Source organism: Parambassis ranga, chromosome 24 (genome assembly GCF_900634625.1).
Source record: "Parambassis ranga chromosome 24, fParRan2.1, whole genome shotgun sequence".
Classification (NCBI taxonomy): Eukaryota; Metazoa; Chordata; class Actinopteri; family Ambassidae; genus Parambassis; species Parambassis ranga.
Window position 1 is genome coordinate 17,380,465 of NC_041043.1, and position 20,441 is coordinate 17,400,905.

General features: G+C 53.5%; 1 protein-coding gene across 7 annotated transcripts in view; it reads left to right on the forward strand.

The window, feature by feature from the left end:
• adgrg6 (adhesion G protein-coupled receptor G6) overlaps positions 1-20,441 on the forward strand; it is a 47,686-nt gene that overhangs the window by 23,909 nt on the left and 3,336 nt on the right. For 3 of the 7 annotated variants that reach the window (XM_028396802.1, XM_028396803.1, XM_028396809.1), the window contains 21 exons: positions 3,067-3,177; positions 10,191-10,279; positions 10,583-10,635; positions 10,871-10,900; positions 10,977-11,125; positions 11,210-11,321; positions 11,647-11,735; positions 12,055-12,119; positions 12,263-12,399; positions 12,576-12,741; positions 14,044-14,190; positions 14,268-14,384; positions 14,780-14,825; positions 15,362-15,468; positions 15,540-15,667; positions 15,924-16,192; positions 16,538-16,640; positions 16,824-16,974; positions 17,506-17,638; positions 17,711-17,812; positions 18,652-18,807. In XM_028396802.1, coding sequence (XP_028252603.1) covers positions 3,067-3,177; positions 10,191-10,279; positions 10,583-10,635; positions 10,871-10,900; positions 10,977-11,125; positions 11,210-11,321; positions 11,647-11,735; positions 12,055-12,119; positions 12,263-12,399; positions 12,576-12,741; positions 14,044-14,190; positions 14,268-14,384; positions 14,780-14,825; positions 15,362-15,468; positions 15,540-15,667; positions 15,924-16,192; positions 16,538-16,640; positions 16,824-16,974; positions 17,506-17,638; positions 17,711-17,812; positions 18,652-18,807 — 2,460 coding nt within the window. Of the gene's footprint in view, positions 1-3,066; positions 3,178-10,190; positions 10,280-10,582; positions 10,636-10,870; positions 10,901-10,976; positions 11,126-11,209; positions 11,322-11,646; positions 11,736-12,054; positions 12,120-12,262; positions 12,400-12,575; positions 12,742-14,043; positions 14,191-14,267; positions 14,385-14,779; positions 14,826-15,361; positions 15,469-15,539; positions 15,668-15,923; positions 16,193-16,537; positions 16,641-16,823; positions 16,975-17,505; positions 17,639-17,710; positions 17,813-18,651; positions 18,808-19,005; positions 19,048-20,441 lie in introns of all 7 variants that reach the window. The other 4 variants (XM_028396806.1, XM_028396808.1, XM_028396804.1 and 1 more) reach the window with 2 other exon arrangements.

Below are 20,441 nucleotides of genomic sequence, written 5' to 3' on the forward strand. Positions count from 1 at the left end.
ATCAGGTGCAGCTGGTTTAAGGTGTCATGAGTGGGCCTGATGCTGCTGGGCCTGAAGCCTGTCAGAACCGTCCACAGGAACCCACCTGCTGCTGGAAGGATGTAATAAAGCGAGCTCTGCTCTGTCAGAGCGTTCATCTTTAATCCAGGTGATCCTCTCACTCTCAGGCTCGGCTGTCAGGCTCTGCCTTGTTAGGGAGTCTCAGAGGGTTCTGAACCCTCGAGCTGGATTCTAGACACCATGTTCTACACCCTGGTCTGTGCACACACACACTGTCAGATTACTCTGAAGCAGGAACCCAGCAGAGCCGGATGTGAGGAGGGTCTGAGAGGTAGGGACAGCAACACATCAGGACCAGCTCGTCCTCCTAATCTATAATCCATGTTGTGAGTATAATGGCAGTGAGAGAGCAGGACTCTCCACTGACCTGGTTACAACGCAGAGGAGGTCAGACAGACAGCAAACATGGCGGACCTGAACTCCTCCTGCGCTCCATTAATGGCATTTTCCTCAAATGACCCGGTGGCGTCCTGAGAGGAGCGGTCCTCCGGCCGCCGCTCAGAGCCCCGCCCACACACAGTCCACAGCCTGAGGGGAAACCCACAGCAACGTCACATGGTCTGAGACCCAGCAGCAGGACTGAACAGTAGCTCGGGGACAGCAGAGCGCTCCTGAAATGTCAGTTCTCACACTACGGAGGCCTCTCAGGGACAGTTTCCCTAAAGGTCAGTTTCTGTGGGGTTTCAGCCAATTAGGAAGCAGCTGCTGGGGGTCAGCAGACCATGGGAGAGTGCTGCTGCCACGCCGCTGGGAGGAAGTCCAGGACCTGGTCTGAGGGTTCAGTGCTGGTTCACACTTCTTACCCTCAGTGGCTGCCATCTTGGCTGTATCCCAAAAGGGGGAGGGGCCATCGAGCAATCCTCAGAGGAGTTAACTATTGGTAGAATCAGCTGCTGTGAACAGGAAATGCTGCACCTGTGACTTTGTGATCAGGTGTGTGACCTGTGGATGTGTGTGGGTGTGTGTGTAGATCTGTGTGTAGATCTGTGTGTAGATCTGTGTGTAGATGTGTGTGGATGTGTGTGGGTGTGTGTGTAGATCTGTGTGTAGATCTGTGTGTGGATGTGTGTGGATGTGTGTGTGGATCTGTGTGTGGATGTGTGTGGATGTGTGTGTGTGGATGTGTGTGGATGTGTGTGTGGATGTGTGTGGATGTGTGTGTGGATGTGTGTGGATGTGTGTGGATGTGTGTGTGGATGTGTGTGTGGATGTGTGTGTGGATGTGTGTGGATGTGTGTGGATGTGTGTGTGGATGTGTGTGGATGTGTGGATGTGTGTGTGGATGTGTGTGGATGTGTGTGGATGTGTGTGTGGATGTGTGTGTGGATGTGTGTGGATCTGTGTGTGGATGTGTGTGTGATGTGTGTGTGGATGTGTGTGGATGTGTGTGGATGTGTGTGGATCTGTGTGTGGATGTGTGTGGATGTGTGTGGATGTGTGTGGATGTGTGTGTGGATGTGTGTGTGGATGTGTGTGGATGTGTGTGGATGTGTGTGTGGATGTGTGTGTGGATGTGTGTGGATGTGTGTGTGTGTGTGGTTCGGTGCAGTTTTCTGTCCTAGTATGAGGATGAGGAGCGCCGCCCTTCGTCCATCGTTCTTTAGTTGATGCTGGTTTGTCGCAGCTTCTCAGCCATTCATCATCTGTGTCTCTCTTTCATCCCACCTTCACCTCCACCAGCCACTTCCTCCCCCGTCACCTCATCCACTGACTCCACTAACACCACCTATGCTACTAATGCCATCATCAACGGTAAGCAGCCCTCCTCCTCCTCCTCCTCCTCCTCCTCCTCCTCCTCTTCCTCCTCCTCCTCCTCCTCCTCCTCCTCCTCCTCCTCCACCTCTCCACCTGCAGCCTCTCACTCTTCTTCATGCCTTCATCACTCCCTCCACTGTCTTCCTCTCTCTGCTCCTCTTCCTCTTTTTTGTTGGTTTACACTTTCTTCAGCTGATGTCTTCATCATCATCCTCCCCCTCTTCTTCTGTTTCTGCCTGGTTTGATGTGAGATAAATGTTTGGGGCTCATCCTCTTCATCCTCCTCTTCATCCTCCTCCTCCTCCTCCTCCTCCTCCTCCTCTTCCTCCTCCTCCTCTTCCTCCTCCTCCTCCTCCTCCACCTCCTCCTCCTCCTCCTCCTCCTCTTCCTCCTCCTCCTCCTCCACCTCCTCCTCCTCCTCCTCCTCCTCTTCCTCCTCCTCCTCTTCCTCCTCCTCCTCCTCCTCCTCCTCCTCCTCCTCCTCCTCCTAGTCATCCATAGTTCTGAGTTCACTAACTATCCTGAGTGAGTTTCTGAGCAGGAGTTCTGTGGTGTTTGACCTCTCAGGAAGTCATGGAAAGTGTCTCGGAGCGCTTTGACTCTGCAGCACAGACCTTTTATTATTAATTAGCTCTTTCTATTATTCATTAAATAGCCGTGAAGACTAATTCTGCTCCGATGAAGAGGCCACCTGAAGGTGTGTGAGGATAGATAAACATGATCCACCTCTTTAGAGAAGGCCTTCATTAACCTCTGCGTCTTCTAACTGGAGGAAAGTGATGAATGAACATTCGCAGAGTTTTTAGTCTGTGAGCAGAGGAGACGTTTTGTTCAGGCGGAGGTCAGCGAGTACACCAGGGACATTTAGCACATAATCACAATCATTCACCGAGAATATGAAATATTTAATTTGGAAGCTAATGTCCTATCCAAGGGGTTTATGTGATGCTACATGTAGCTGCAGCTGTGTGAGGCTGTCCAAACACTCAGAAGATCATTCTGTTCTTCTTCTTTTACTAATTTAGATGTTTTCTGATTGTATACATATAAAAAACCATTACTACAAACTAAGAATCTAAATATCAGAATGAAGTCCTCTGAGTGTGAAGCTACAGCAGCTACAGCTGTTTCTGAGGAACAGCTCCAGTGTTGCTGGATGCAGCTCGCTCCTCCTCAGAGCGCCAGCTGCATCCACAGCTTTTTGTTTTGCATCCTGTTGTTCTGCTGCATCATTCCATTTGTCACCTCCAGTCCTTCCTCCCATCACTCCATCTCCATCCACCATCCCCACCACTAGCATGCCTCTCGCCCCAAGCATGAGCGCCAGCAGCAGCAGCAGCACGGCCGGCTCCGCCTCTCCTGGTAAGGCTTCCTCTGCCACGCTGCTCCCTGCCCGCTGCACAGCTGCAGCTGTCTCCACATGTTCTGATTCTTCTCCTGTGTAACTGGACTGCAGCTTGACCCGTGGACTCGGTGTCTTTGTGTGAATTGTGTTTCTAACGCTGCACTTTATTGTGCTGATCAGTTGTCCCCACCACTACCATCACCACCCCCACCACCAGCGCTGCTCCGCCTGCACCCTCTGCTGCTACTAACACTGCCTCAGCCAGCAGTGCAGCTGATGGTAAGCTGCTGCACACACAGCGTCCTCTGAGGTAACTCCTCCTCCTCCTCCTCCTCCTCCTCCTCCTCCTCCTCCTCTTCCTCCTCATCCTCAGCTCAGACAGAAGAGTCAGCATCCATGATTCCTTCAGAGCTGAGCTCACACTCATATTTAGTTACAGTTACAGTTAGTTATAGTTACAGTTATAGTTACAGTTAGTTATAGTTACAGTTATAGTTACAGTTATAGTTACAGTTACCGTTATAGTTACTGTTACAGTTACAGTTACAGTTATGTTAGTTATAGAATGAGTTGAGTTTAGCTCCTCACATCCTACTTTAAGTCAGCACTGTGTCAAAGATGAAGTCTGCTTGTTGTTTAACACAGTGACAGATTTCACCCTTAAACTCAATGAACACCTGTAAGTGTGTGTGTGTGTCTCTGTGTGTCTGTGTGTGTCTCTGTGTGTGTGTGTGTGTGTCTCTGTGTGTGTCTCTGTGTGTCTGTGTATGTCTCTCTGTGTGTGTGTGTGTGTCTGTCTCTCTGTGTCGGTCTGACCTTGTCCCTCCTCTGTAGCCCTGCAGACAGACAGCAGTCCAGCGGCTGACTCTCCTTCTCCCACTAACCCAGCAGCTACTAACCCCACAGAGCACGGTAAGACACCGCAGCGCTAACAGCGGCTAGCTTCACACACACACAGCTACTGACCAATCAGAGCTGACTGTCCCACAGCCATCCAATGAGCGGTGATGACAGTCTGTCAGGGGTGGATAATTAACATAAACTTTTTGTAAACCTCCCTCACATGTTTGTAGAGTCGTGACCTTTGACCCCTGCTGTGGGTTCAGCCTCTAACACAGCCAGCTGCAGATCTTACTGTAAACATGCTTCACTGCTTCACCTCTCCTCTCTCTTCCTCACCTGGTCTCGCTCCGGTCCTCCTCCTAGTTTCTGCTGTCAGTTCTTCTCCACAAGCAGCCACAGGAACGACTCCTCCACCTCTGCTGTCACCGCCGCTGCCGCTGCTCCTCACTACTAACCAGCCAGTGACTAACACAGGTGTTCCTCCGGCTCCCTCTGCTGGTAAGATGCATGTTGGTAACAAAGGTCCCTGTCCACCACTCCCCTGTCCTTCATCTACATACCCAGTGATTGATTAACCCTGAACAGCTTCTCCCTCCGGTCACATGACCAGTCAGTGTGCTCTCATTGGTCAGCTCCGTCCTGTCTGCAGGCAGAGAGCAGCCAGAGTGTGTGTGCAGAATAACTCAGGTATTTAGATGGAAATCAGCTGCAGGTCAGACAGAGACTCTCTGAGTGTTGGTCATGTGACTGCTGCTCACAGTGACTCCATCATGGCGTCCTGCTGGAGTCATGTGACTGCTGCTCACAGTGACTCCATCATGGCGTCCTGCTGGCTGCTGAGGAGGACAGGACTTTCTGTTTGTACTGAGTCTGGTTGGAGTGAACTCTTTGTTTCCATTAACGTGGATGCGTCTGATGGACGCTTGACTTTTGGTTGGAGTTTTACTTATGATGCATTCAAGGACCGTCAGAAAGCTGTAGGTCAGAGGATCCTTCCTGTCGGTACAGCGTCTGGCTGTGATGTCGTCTGTCTGTTATGTTCTGGATGTAGTTTGGGGTCAGATCTTTCTGGTACTAACAGTTCAATCAAACCTAACCCAGGTACACAAATCCTCCTCTGGGTGGGCCTGTCGCACACACACACACACACACACACTGAGTTCACAGTTCACATGTGAAGGTGTCATTTACATTATCTGCTTTTTCACTATGATGTGCGACAGCGGAGGCGTCGCCTGAACCTCCGTCCTCTCAGGCTCAGCCTCGCCACAGAAGACACATCGGACCTCTACTGCACACAAACAGACGGGCCCGACCTGCATCCAGTCACCTGACTCCTCCGCCCCCTGGCCCTCTACCTCCACCTGAGCCCACCCATCACAGACCTGCTCCCTCCTTCCCCCGGGCCCCGCTCAGCCATCCCAGCTCCGGCGTCTCCCTCGGCTTCATCTCAACCCCGCTGAGGAAGAGGCCGCACGGGGCTAAACGCCCGGCCGCCACCAGAGCTCCTCCCCGGGCGGAGGTCCACGTCACAAAGCCTCCTGCTTCACCCGCTGAAGCCAGACCCACAACCAGACCCACACACACACTGACCAGGGGGTTCAGACACACGGCTGGGTTTAAAAACGCCACAAACACACCCAGATATGAGGCACACACACCTGGACACACCACACACACACCTGGACATGGACACACCACACACACACCTGGACATGGACACGCCACACACACACATGGACATGGACACGCCACACACACACATGGACACGCCACACACACACATGGACACGCCACACACACACCTGGACATGGACACGCCACACACACACCTGGACAAGGACACACCACACCCACACCTGGACAAGCCACACACACACCTGGACACACCACACACACACCTGGACAAGCCACACACACACCTGGACACACCACACACACACCTGGACAAGCCACACACACACCTGGACACACCACACACACACCTGGACAAGCCACACACACACCTGGACATGGACACACCTCACACACACCTGGACATGGACACACCTCACACACACCTGGACATGGACACACCTCACACACACCTGGACATGGACACACCTCACACACACCTGGACATGGACACACCTCACACACACCTGGACATGGACACACCTCACACACACCTGGACATGGACACACCTCACACACACCTGGACATGGACACGCCACACCCACACCTGGACAAGCCACACACACACCTGGACACACCACACACACACCTGGACATGGACACACCTCACACACACCTGGACATGGACACGCCACACACACACCTGGACATGGACACGCCACACCCACACCTGGACAAGCCACACACACACCTGGACATGGACACACCTCACACACACCTGGACATGGACACACCTCACACACACCTGGACATGGACACACCTCACACACACCTGGACATGGACACGCCACACACACACCTGGACATGGACACACCTCACACACACCTGGACATGGACACACCTCACACACACCTGGACATGGACACGCCACACACACACCTGGACACACCACACACACACCTGGACAAGTCTCACACACACCTGGACATGGACACACCACACACACACCTGGACAAGTCTCACACACACCTGGACACGCCACACACACACCTGGACATGGACACGCCACACACACACCTGGACACGCCACACACACACCTGAACAAGTCTCACACACACCTGGACACGCCGTACACGCGTCTGCTCGCCCAAACCTGTCAGCTTCTACATCACAACACACCTTCATTCTCCAACCGATCACAAAGGAGGCCGTAATGACCACTCAGGACTCACGTCCCGCCTCTGAGGTCTCCACCGTGTCTGTGCAGCAACAGGAAGGTGAAAGGAAGGAGTCCTCTGCAGCAGTGGGAGCAGCTCCACTGGCATCATCATCGTCATCATCATCACTGCTGTCATCATCTTCATCCGTGCTTAGCAACAGAAAGAACAAACCTCTGGCGCCACAGTGGTCGCTGCCAAGCGCGAGCAGCGGGGGAAGCCAAACGGTTGCTACGGGTAACTGGACAGAGGAGTACTCATCGGGGTCGGAGCCCTTTGATTTGACGGAGTTTATGGAGGAGGGCGGAGCCTTCAGCTTGTATGAATTCGATGCTTCCTTCTTCCCGGAGGAACTGACCACAAGCCCTGATGCCGGGCAACCGCTGGACCAATCAGGCGCTGCGGCGGCCTCGCTTCCAGGAGCTCCAACCAACAGCTCCTCCTCACAGGCAGGACAGCCGGACAGCCTTCATCCTTTGCCCCCTCCCCTCACATGGCCCGCTGCTTCTCCACCCGTGGCACCGCCACTCACAGGCGAGGCGGTTGTTTCCTCGCCATCTCCAAATCACCTGAACAAAAGCAACAGCTTCTACACACCTGCACAGAGACTTTCCTCCTCCTCCTCCTCCTCCTCCTCCTCCTCGTCTCACCTTCAGATGGGCTCTGTGATGTCACTTCCTGTCCCCTCTGAGCCTCAGAGCCCAGCTGCAGAATCGTCTCCTAGCGACCCATCAGAAGGTCCTGGAGGTGAGCCTTCTCCGTCAGTCCGTTCAGATGGGACTTCCTTCAGCCACATGAATCCTGTCGGGAGCTCAGTCCTGGTTCCAGATTTAGCCACGCCCCCTTTTGACGTGAGTCCACCAGCAACCAATCAGACAGGTTTACCCTCGCTGTCAGCAGCTGGGATCTGGGCCTCTGAGCGCACGCCGGCTCTGCTGCACACCCCCACAATGCACTCCTCTTCATCATCATCTTCAGACATCGTCCTTTCGTCCCTGAGTCGCCATGACAACCGGTCACTCACTTCAGCCTCTGAGGCTCCTCCTGCTGACTCCGCCTCTAATCCTCCATCCTCACCCAGGAGTTCCATCCTGACCTTTAGCACAGGTGTGAGGCTGCAGCTCTCCGAGCGCCCGCAGCCTCCATCAGACTGTTGCACATCCACTCTGCTTAATCCTCCTGCCGCCGCACCGACCCGCACGCCGGCGCTCAGCAGCATCGGTTCAGGGCGGGATTACACACACACCAACGATCAGTTCACACACACCTCAGCTCACACTCAGGAGTTTTTGTCTGGAAGTGACGCCGCTCTCCTCCCACCCTCCATCTTTCCGTCTCTCATGTCTTCTTTTCCCTCTCTCCACCCTCTTCACATCCCTCCCCTCTCCTCCTCCCTTCCCCTTTCGTCCTCCATCCCTCCATCCCCGTCTCCTCCTCCCTCCATCTTGGCAGCTGTGACGAATGCACAGATTGACTTTTTGTCACCCACTCGGCCGACTGCTGGATTCCAGCAGCCCACAGCGACCCATTTACACTCAGAGTCCACCGCTCACAGCCAATCAGCTTCCACGCTGCCAGAGGACAAACTGACCTCCCACCAATCACAGCCTTCGCTTTCTGCTGAGGCTGGCGGCACAGACAACGCGGCGCAGGCGGCAGACACGGCCGGGTTTTCTCCGGAGGCGCGGAGTAACCGCACCGCTGATGGGAAGCCTCTCTCCGCCATGTTTGATCCGGCTGATGTCGTTCCGAAGATACACATGGTGGATGAGCACATGGCGGGGGCGAGCAGCAGCAGCGCTGACAGCGCCTCCTCCCGCCCCACCTCTGATCCGCCCGGCTCTGCCCCCGTTCTTACAAACCCCCTGCCGCCATCTGGCCTTAATACCACCTCCTCACCCCCCACCGACCCCTCCACTCCTGCTGCCCCAAATCAGGACATTTCAGAGGAGCGGCCCCGTCCTGGGAGAAACGACCACACGGCGGCCGCCAAATTCACGCACCGGCCCGAGTCCACCGCTGCTCCGACGCCCAGAGAAATGACAAAGGGCAAAAACACCTCTTTAGAAAATGGACGTCTGGACGTTCTTCAGTTGAACGGCAGCAAAGCATCGACACCTCCAAGTGTGAACGCAGCCGAGCCACATTTTACCTCAAAGCCCAGCCCGCCCCCAACAGCGGCCAATCACAGCAGCGATGCCAGAGACAGACGCCCCTCCCCCACCCCGCCTGCAGTCCCTTTAACCACAAAGAGCTCATTGTCAGCAGCGCTCAGCGTGTCTGCTAAAGAGAAGGCCGCGCCGCCGCCCGCTCACGGACCCGTGGGCGCCGCCGTGCCGGCGATGCCGTGCCAATGTAAACAGCGCTTTCATTTTACATGTCTGTGTGGACTGTCGTCGAGGAACAGTATGTCAACGACCTGTAGACGTAGAAACTAAAGTCTGACTGTAAAAATCATCATCCTTAAATTCAGTCTTAAAGTCTAACGCTGACCCACATGACCAAAGGTATATGGACACCACCCCTGTTCATGTCTGAGGTGGTGTAACAGGGACACAGTCAACAGACAACAGTCCTCTACACACATGCTAACTGCTACATGCTAGCTGTCAGCAGCTGGTTGCGGTCCCTCTTTGATCTGATTGGTTTCTTCTGACCTGTTATATTCAGGTGTCCACAGACTTTTGGTCATGTCTCACAGATGGATGTAATTCATCCATTTATATGAAAACAAAGAAAGAAAAGATTTTCAGGCTGAATGCTGCGTTCTCTTCCTGGTGATCGGGTTCATGAATCATTAGTTTGGTGGTTCTCAGTAGAGTAAAGCGATCCTGAGTGTGGTGTCAGTGATTCTGGGCCGGTGACAGAACCTTTAGTGCAGCTGTCCAATCAGAGTGCAGCGTGTAGTCTGGTTCTTGTAGTTCAGACAGCGTCTCTCTGTCCTCCGGGTTTCTGCGGTGTCCTGGTGGAGGCGTCCTGGTAGAGGCGTCCGGGTGGAGGCGTCCTGGTGGAGACGTCTGGGTGGAGGCGTCTCGGGGGAGGCGTCCCGGGGGAGGCGTCCTGCTCTGCTGCTCGCTTCTCTCAGCTCACAGAATCAGTGTGTGCGGCCGGCAGCTCTCCCTCCACACGTCTCCTGTCCCTTTCAGTAGCATTAGAGATGTTAGAGTGACACCTAGTGGCCGATGTGAGATAGCAGGATCAGCCTCTGCCTCATCACTCTGTTAAATCAGGTTTTGATGTAACTCCTTCAGCTCCGTTCGTCTCCTGCTATGTGGCACAGGCACGGACAGCCCGTTCTCTATATAGATCTGTATAAATAGATTGAGCCATGATTCTTCTCTCTCTGTGCTCAGAGGGTCTGTTCTACCGGGTCTCCTTCGTGGTGGAGGACGGGGGCTCGGCGCCGAGCCCACAGGACGTGGAGCGGACCGTGGACGTCTGGGTAAGAGCGCTCCGCATTCACCTGGCTCAGTGACACACTGCAGGATGCTCTGACACACACACAGACCAGGGTTTGTCTCGGACAGCAGCACCATCCACCAACACCAGGGGGCAGCACCCGTATGTTATACTGACACAGGCCGCAAACAGAACTCAGTGGAAAAGAGGTTGAGTTCTACAGAACAGGGCTTTAATCCAGCATAACACAGGCTCCGACCAGGAGACCTCCACCCAGTACAATCAGATCAACAGCAGAACATATTGATGGTTTACTGCTCCATTGACCTCCACTTCCTTCCTGCAGCTGAACGACACCTTTCAGAACTGGACCCACACCGTGTACGCGGACAGCATCAGGTAATCCATTCATCTCTAATCAGACCGATAATAAGGAGACCCTCAGAGCGTTGGTCATGTGACATGCAGTCCATCATGGCTTCCTGCTGAGCAGGGCGGAGCTTCTGCTTTTGGTTTATTGTTGGATGTTTCTGGTGGTGCTGCCTCCACCCCTCCCTCTCTAACAGCCTGTTTAACCCTGTGATGAAGCTGTGGTCATGTGACAGTTGAAATGACGCCTGTCTCTGCTCCACAGAGTCTCGCAGACGTCGGGGAACCCGTCCAGGTAAGACGCCCTCTGTGTGTGAGCGTCATGGCGGCGCTGCCAGCAGCTGACGCCTGCTTCCTGTCTTCTGTCTCAGCTACACCTGCCAGGCGCTGCTGGTTCTTTACTACGTCACCAATGAGAGCTCGGGAGAAGCAGCGGTCTCCACCCAGCTGTCCGACAGGCGGGCGCTCGTGGGTGCTGGCCTGCAGATCCAGTCCGCCTCCATCCGGGTGCAGCTGATCGGTCAGAAAGCTTTGAGACCCCCTGCAGGAACATTTGTCCGTGCTCATCATGACGTGTTGAAATCAGCTGCTGTTCCTCCGACAGAAAACTGTGCCGAGGACGGCGTGCTGCACTACAGCTGGCCCGAGAGCAGACCCACCGTCACCCAGACCCTGCCCTGCTTCCCCAACAAGGAGCAGAGCGCCTCCAGGAGCTGGTAACACACACACAGACACACACACAGACACACACACAGACACAGACACACACACAGGTTTTATTATTTCACGGTCTTGTGTACATACGTTGTGAGTTTCCCATGGGATTATCTTGTACTGTACATGATGCATTCAAGGACCATCTGAAAACTAGAGCTTCCTCCTGTTTATCCAGTGTCAGGCTGTGATGATGATGATGATGAAGGTTTTCTTACCGCGCTCTCATGACAGCTGATGATGGTTGTGAATGCAGCGTGCACGTCCTCACTGACTGTCTCTGTCCTTGTCCATGTCTCATGTGTCCCGCTGTCCCTGCTGTCCCAGTTTGATCAGCACACAGAACTACTCGTCCTATTGGTCGGCTGCAGACTTCAGTAACTGCACAGACATCGACACCATCGAGGTGTCCGCAGGTGGGCGGGCTCTCTGCCACATGGAGCTCCTCCTCCAACGTTTGTTCGAGAGTCTGAGCTCTGTCCTCGCACTTTTACAGCTTTATTATTATTTATTATTCTTTATTATTCTTCATTATTGTTTATTATTCTTCATTATTGTTTATTATTCTTCATTATTGTTTATTATTCTTCATTATTATTTATTATTCTTCATTATTTATTATTCTTCATTATTCTTTCTGTTTGATGTGCTGCACACCACAAAATGTTTCTTTTAGTTTCTACATCCGTCTTTAAATGAAAGGTGAAGGAATGAAAACTGAAACTGTGTTTTCAGAAAATGCAGCTGAGGTGGCCGAGCAGCTGGCCGTCATCAGCAACAACGAGCTGTCCAGCGAGGAGGTGGGAGGAGATGATGATGATGATGATGATGATGATGATGATGCAGATGATGATGATGATGATGATGATGATGATGATGATGATGATGATGATGATGATGACGATGATGATGATGATGAGTAAACTGCTCTTCCTCTCTGCAGGTGTCTAAAGTAGTGACGAAGGTGAAGCAGCTGGTGAACGTGGCTAAGATCAACGCCACCTTAGCCTCCACGGTCGTCACCATCATCTCCAATGTCATGACCAGCTCAGAGACGGCGCTCGCCGCCACATCTGGAGAGTACGTGCTGCTGCCTTCACTGCTCTGTGAAACAACAGAAGCTCCACGAGCTGTGGGCATGTCGTAGATGTTTCCCTCAGCTGCAGACAGAGACTCTCTGAGTGTTGGTCATGTGACTGCTGCTCACGTGTGTCATGGCCTCCTGCATCATTTCTCCTCCTCCTCATCTTCCTCAGAGCTCTGAAGACGGTGGACGAGCTGGTCCAGAAGATCGAGTTCGAGGGTCCGTCTGTCAGCATCACCTCCAGACACCTGGCTCTGGGAATATCTGCCCTCAACACCACCGTGTTCAACGGGACGTCCTTCAGCGCCTTCATGGCTCCGAACAGCACCGACCCACAGGTACGGCTCTGCTGCTGGACTTTATGTTGAAGGCATGTTTTCATCTTCCTCCTCCTCCTCCTCCTCCTCTTCCTCCTCCTCCTCCTCCTCCTCCTCCTCTTCCTCCTCCTCCTCCTCCTCCTCCTCCTCCCCCTGCTCCTCCTCCTCCTCCTCCTCCTTCTCTTCCTGCTCCTTCTCCTCCTCCTCTTCCTCCTCCCCCTGCTCTTCCTCCTCTTCCTCCTCCTGCTCCTTCTCCTCCTCCTCCTCCTCCTCTTCCTCCTCCCGCTCCTCCTCTTCCTCCTCCCCCTCCTCCCCCTCCTCCTCCTCCTCCTCCTCCTCCTCCCCCTGCTCTTCCTCCTCCCCCTCCTCCCCCTCCTCCTCCTCCTCCTCCTCCTCCTCCCCCTGCTCTTCCTCCTCCTCCTCCTCCTCCTCCTCCTCTTCCTCCTCCTCCTCCTCCTCCTCCTCCCCCTCCTCTTCCTCTTCCTTCTCCTCCTCCTCCTCCTCCTCCTCCCCCTCCTCTTCCTCTTCCTTCTCCTCCTCCTCCTCCCCCTGCTCCTCCTCCTCCTCCCCCTGCTCCTCCTCCTCCTCCTCCTCCTCCTCTTCCTCCTCCCCCTCCCGCTCCTCCTCCTCCTCTTCCTTCTCCTCCCCCTCCTCCTCCTCTTCCTTCTCCTCCTCCTCCTCCTCCTCTTCCTTCTCCTCCTCCTCTTCCTCCTCCTCCTCTTCTTCCTCCTCCTCCTCCTCTTCCTTCTCCTCCTCCTCCTCCTCCTCCTCCTCCTCCTCTTCCTCCTCCTCCTCCTCCTCCTCCTCCCCCTCCTCTTCCTCTTCCTTCTCCTCCTCCTCCTCCTCCTCCCCCTCCTCTTCCTCTTCCTTCTCCTCCTCCTCCTCCCCCTGCTCCTCCTCCTCCTCCCCCTGCTCCTCCTCCTCCTCCTCCCCCTGCTCCTCCTCCTCCTCCTCCTCCTCTTCCTCCTCCCCCTCCCGCTCCTCCTCCTCCTCTTCCTTCTCCTCCCCCTCCTCCTCCTCTTCCTCTTCCTTCTCCTCCTCCTCCTCCTCCTCTTCCTTCTCCTCCTCCTCTTCTTCCTCCTCCTCCTCTTCTTCCTCCTCCTCCTCCTCCTCTTCCTTCTCCTCCTCCTCCTCCTCCTCCTCCTCCTCCTCTTCTTCTTCCTCCTCCTCTTCTTCCTCCTCCTCCTCCTCCTCCTCCTCCTCCTCCTCCTCCTCCTCCTCCTCCTCTTCTTCTTCCTCCTCCTCTTCTTCCTCCTCCTCCTCTTCTTCCTCCTCCTCCTCCTCCTCCTCCCCTGCTCCTCCTCCTCTTCCTCCTCCTCTCAGATTGACTTTGAGTCGGAGCGGGTGAACCCTCTGGCTGAGGTCATCCTCCCGGCGTCTCTGCTGTCCGGCGTCTCTCTGAGCGAGGCCGACCGGTCGTCCCTGTCCAGGATAAACTTCATGTTCTTCGGCAGCACCAGCCTCTTCACGGTCAGCCTGTTTCCCAGATGTTTCCTGAACACCGTCAGGTGACGTCACGCTGACATGACTTCCTGTGTGTTCTTCAGAAAGAGCAGGACGGCCGCTCGCTGAACGGCTACGTGGTGGCGAGCAGCGTGGGGAACTTCTCCATCAGAGACCTGCGGGACCCCGTACAGATCGAGATCGCTCACCTCAGCCCGCAGGTGAGGTTCCAGCCCGTCTCCGTCGTGTTTGTATAGGCGCTGCTTCGATCTTCTTCTTCTCTTGTTATTCGTGCATCTGGTTTTGATTGTTGTGTTTTAGTTCACTCTTCATTGACCCTGCATGGTCGTGTAAATCATTCTGTGAGACTGTGTTCTGTAGCTGAAGCTCGGGTTATTTATGGTTCCACCTGGATGTGATTCATCAGACCCCGAAGGAACCAGCATCCACAGGAATAAAACAAACAGTCAGATATGTTCTGATGATGTGTTGGAGACGCTGTCAGCGTTTTATTGGAACCTTCACTGAGTAGATTTGAAGGTGTAGACAGGCGTGTGCTGGATGAGTGAGAACCTCGCTCAGCTGCAGCCTCATTTCTCTTCTCCTCTGCTGGCAGCCGCCGCTCAATCCGCTCTGCGTCTTCTGGGACTTCAGCCTCAACAGTGAGTTTGTCTGTCGCCACATCACAGGTTCAGCACAGCATCGCACATCTGCAGGAGAGCGTTTACAGGAAACACTGACTGTTCTGAGAAACACACACACACAGAGACACACAGAGACACAGACACACAAAGAGACACACACAGAGACACAGACACACACAGACACACACAGAGACACACAGACACACAGAGACACAGACACGCACAGACACACAAAGAGACACACACAGAGACACAGACACACACAGACACAGACACACAGACACACACAGACACGCACAGACACACAAAGAGACACACACAGACACAGAGACACAGACACAGACACACAGAGACACACAGACACACACACAGAGACACACGCACAGACACACACAGACACACACACAGAGACACACACACACACACAGACACACACACACACACACTCGCTCCTCTCTGTGCAGTCACTCTCATAAAGTTTAAATAAATCCATCAGTTTCCTGCGGTCAGGCATCTCCTCACTTTCTGATGTAATGCCTCTGTGTGGCCACTAGATGGAGCTGGAGGCTGGAACAGAGAAGGCTGTGAAGTCTCCAAAGAATCCAGCAGCAACAAAACCGTCTGCCTCTGTGACCACCTCACACACTTCGGCATCCTCATGGTGAGCTCGCCCTGGTGTGTGTGTGTGTGTGTGTGTGTGTATGCGGGTGTTTAACCCCTTCTTCTCTGCAGGACATCTCTGGAGTTTCTCCTCACATTGACCCACAGAACAACAAGATCCTGACCTTCATCACCTACATCGGCTGCGGCGTCTCCGCCATCTTCTCCGCCGCCACTCTGCTCACGTACATCGCCTTCGAGTGAGTCCCGTCTGCAGACATGTGATCAGACTCTGATCACATCCTATCAATCACCAATCCAGCTTTATGCAAACGGCAACTTTCAAACGAATCAGACTTTATGAGCATCAAGTCTCTGTGACAGAAACACACTGACGGCACTTCCTGACTGGACTCTGATTGGTCAGAACCACGCCTGGTTCAACACCAGCTCAGAGCTTGCAGATGGAGCTGTGGAGGTAAACTCACTCACTGCTCTCCTCCTCCTCCTCCACAGGAAGCTGAGGCGGGACTACCCGTCAAAGATCCTGATGAACCTCAGCACGTCGCTGCTGTTCCTCAACATGGTCTTCCTGTTGGATGGCTGGCTGGCCAGTCTGGACACGGAGTGGCTGTGTCTGTCTGTGGCCGTCTTCCTGCACTACTTCCTGCTGACCTCCTTCACCTGGATGGGCCTGGAGTCGGTGCACATGTACATCGCTCTGGTCAAAGTCTTCAACACCTACATACGCAGATACATCCTCAAGTTCTGCATCGTCGGCTGGGGTGAGTCCCACATGGATCAGGTTCAGGACTCTTCTACTCTAAAGAGGCAAAATTTAATTTATGTAAAGACGAAAAACTCATCAGTGAAATTAAAGATGGACATAATGAGGCAACAAAAGCTCAAATGCTAACACAGGTCCTGGTTTTAGGTCTCGTTCCTGCAGCGCTCCTAGCATGGACACATGTAGCCTGGTTAGCAGTAGGCTAACAAAATGCACGTCATAACAAACGTTAGCTGCAGGAAACACGCAGACCTGCAGATGGCAGCAGGTCTCAGCTAGGTTTTCGTCCTTTCTGCCTTCATCACGTGACGCAGTCACTCTGATGCTGTGTGCTGTGTTGCAGGTCTGCCTGCAGTGCTGGTCGGGATCGTCGTCGCCGTGGATAAAACCTCGTACGGCCTGCAGGAGTACGGCAAAGGAGACTCAACAGAGGCTTCCTCAGAGGTGTAAGTGATCAGTAACAGGCTGAACAAACGTGGAGCTGAGTCTTCTGACCTCTGACCCTGGTGATGCAGACAAACGTTTGGAAACAAAAAGTCCTCTTGTCCTGAACTGAAACACGTGCCGGCGGTTAGCATGTGTTAGCATGTGTTAGCATGCACTCAGAGCCTCTGTGTGTGTCCCCTCAGTTGTTGGATCCTGAACCCGGTCGTCTTCTACACCACCTGTGTGGGCTACTTCTGCCTGGTCTTCCTGCTCAACGTGGCCATGTTCATCGTGGTGATGCTGCAGATCTGCGGCCGCAACGGCAAACGCAGCAACCGCACGCTGAGGGAGGAGGTCCGTGTCCAGGTCCAGGTCGTGTGCTTGGTGTGAGATTTGGTTAGAGGAGGCTGACTCTGTCCTCGCTGTCCTCTGTCCTCCCTGTCCTCTGTCCTCCCTGTCCTCTCTGTCTTCTGTCCTCCCTGTCCTCGCTGTCCTCTCTGTCCTCCCTGTCCTCGCTGTCCTCTCTGTTCTCTCTGTCCTCCCTGTCCTCTCTGTCCTCTCTGTCCTCGCTGTCCTCTCTGTTCTCTCTGTCCTCTGTCCTCCCTGTCCTCTCTGTCCTCCCTGTCCTCGCTGTCCTCTGTCCTCCCTGTCCTCTCTGTCCTCTGTCCTCTCTGTCCTCGCTGTCCTCTCTGTCCTCGCTGTCCTCGCTGTCCTCTCTGTTCTCTCTGTCCTCTGTCCTCCCTGTCCTCTCTGTCCTCGCTGTCCTCTCTGTCCTCTCTGTTCTCTCTGTCCTCTCTGTCCTCGCTGTCCTCTGTCCTCCCTGTCCTCTCTGTCCTCGCTGTTCTCTCTGTCCTCTCTGTCCTCTCTGTCCCTGCTGCCGCTCAGGTGCTGCGGAACCTGCGGAGCGTCGTCAGCCTCACCTTCCTGCTGGGGATGACGTGGGGCTTCGCTCTGTTCGCCTGGGGGCCCGTCAGCCTGGCCTTCATGTACCTGTTCACCATCTTCAACTCACTGCAAGGTGCTGTGCGAGCCGCTGAAAGATAAAGGAGCTGATCCAAGTCCAGGTTCTGATCTGTGCTGTCCCCCTCAGGTCTGTTCATCTTCATCTTCCACTGCGCCCTGAAGGAGAACGTGCAGAAACAGTGGAGGAGGTACCTGTGCTGCGGACGATTCCGACTGTCTGACAACTCAGGTAACGTCCGTCCATCCGTCTGTCTGTCTGTCTGTCTGTCTTAGGTCCATGTCTGTCTATCCGTCCGTCTGTCTGTATGTCTGTCCATCTTTCTGTCTATGAGTCTGTCTCGCCATCTGTCTGTCCGTCTGACTATCCTTCCGTCTGTCTGTCTGTCTGTCTGTCTGTCTGTCTGTCTGTCTGTCCGTCTCTCCATCTGTCTGTCTGTCTGTCCATCTCATCCGTCTGTCTGTCTGTCTGTCTTAGGTCCATGTCTGTCTATCCGTCCGTCCATCTTTCTTTCTGTCTGTGAGTCCGTCTCTCCGTCTGTCTGTGTGTCCATCTTTCTGTCTGTCTGTGAGTCCGTCCGTCTGTCAGTATGTCTGTCCGTCTCTCCGTCCACCCGTCCGTCTGTCTGTTCGTCCGTCTGTCTGTCTGTCTGTCTATCCGTCCGTCCGTCTCTCCATCTGTCTATCTGTCCGTCTGTCCGTCTGTCTGTCTGTCCATCTTTCTGTCTGTCTGTGAGTCCGTCCGTCAGTGTTCCTCTCAGGTTGGACCTGCTTCAGGTCGGTCCGCTGGTTTCCTCCAGTTTCCCACAGCAGCACAGACTCTTTATTAAAACATAAAGCCTGAGTCACTGCAGCTTTACAGCTAATAAAAACAGATCCATCGCTCAAAGACCAGGAAGTCCTCCAGAGGGCTCAGTCCCACTTTACTCATAACACAGACTCTGTGTGTGAAGGAGGAAAACCTGCTGTGTGTTACTGTACCTGACCCCACTCAGTACATAAACCATCCATGTTTATTGACGTGTTATTGATCTATTGATCTTTATTGATCCGTTTGTCTCTGTGGTGTAGACTGGAGTAAGACGGCCACCAACAACACTAAGAAGGTGAGCTCAGACAACCTGGGCAAGTCTCTGTCCTCCAGCTCCTTCGGCTCCAGCACCGCCAACTGGACCACCAAAGCTAAAGCTACGCTGAACCCGTTCACCAAGAGACACAGCAGCACAGGTGAGACACACAGATCTCTGAAGGGGGCCTGGCTCCGTCCAACATGTCCTCAACAACAGCACTGTTCGGTCGTTTGACAGAACCAGGCTAGTTCAGTTTATGCTAAGCTAGGCTAAGCCTGGGTGCAGCACACATGGATGTGGTTCTTCTCTCTGTTGTCTCACCGGTGACGTTCATGTGTCTGTGTTTGGTGTGTAGAAAGTTCTTCCAACCAATAACAACCGCCAAGGACCCACAGAGGTAAAACGCTCAAGCTGATTGGCTGATTGACTTCCTGCTTCCAGCATCATGTGACCTGCTCTGTGTTTCCCAAAGTGCTTTGCAGTCAGTGTAAACTGGGTTAAGTTTGAATTGGATGAGAAGAAAACGTGTCTCCTTCTGAAGACTCTGGCCGCAGGCGTTTTGGGAAACCAGCCACTGTGTGTTGTGATTGGCTGGTCACTGTGATGTCACACACACCACCTTGTTCCCACCCTGAGACACGCTGAATGGCACCTTTTTAACCCATTGATACAAGGCAAAAACCTCCACCCACTCAGAGTGCCCCCGGGTGCAGGAACAAGCGCTCCACAGCTGACCGCCTCCAGCTAACACGTTTAATGACCGTAACAGGTTTGGTTTGTCACAATTAACACTGAAGGACGATGATGTCACTCGAACTGTTTGAGTAGAAATGTAATCTGAGTATACATGTAATCTCTCACAGTGTGTGGATCAATGACTGTAAATACAGATGCCAAACATGAGGCCAAAATATCTGTTTTTGTAATTTGTAACGTTATCGTCCAGCAAACCCTCTCTGAACCTGTTCAAAGGAGTTCTTAGGTAGTCCACGCCCCATCTACTAACACGGACCTATACTGCAGCCAGCCACCAGGGGGCGATGCAGATGTTTTGAGCTCACTGGTCACATCATCCATCTTTATTTACAGTCTATGCTTTATTGATGAGTGCAGCACTCCAAACCTTTATCCCAATCACTGAAAGACCAGGTGTGGTTCTGACCAATCAGAGTCCAGTCAGGAAGTGCTGTCAGTTCTGTCCAATCAGAGTCCAGTCAGGAAGTGCTGTCAGCTCTGTCCAATCAGAGTCCAGTCAGGAAGTGCTGTCAGTTCTGTCCAATCAGAGTCCAGTCAGGAAGTGGTGTCAGTTCTGTCCAATCAGAGTCCAGTCAGGAAGTGGTGTCAGTTCTGTCCAATCAGAGTCCAGTCAGGAAGTGCTGTCAGTTCTGTCCAATCAGAGTCCAGTCAGGAAGTGGTGTCAGTTCTGTCCAATCAGAGTCCAGTCAGGAAGTGCTGTCAGTTCTGTCCAATCAGAGTCCAGTCAGGAAGTGCTGTCAGTTCTGTGTCTGTTGCTTCATGAAGACTTTTCTGCTTTGATCAGTTTGTTTCAGTCACAGTGACTTTATGCTCATATTGTCCTCACAGAGACACAACAGTCCTCTACACACATGCTACATGTGTGTGTGTATATGTGTGTGTTTGGCTGAGGCAGTAAAGCTCAGTTGTGAAATTATTGATTGATTATTGGCTCGTCTTGGGGATAACGGTTCTGCTGGTTCTGGTCTCATCTGGAAGTCTTTACAGTGAATTAGATCATAATTAGTGCCGGTGGCTCTCGGAGACGCTGGAACT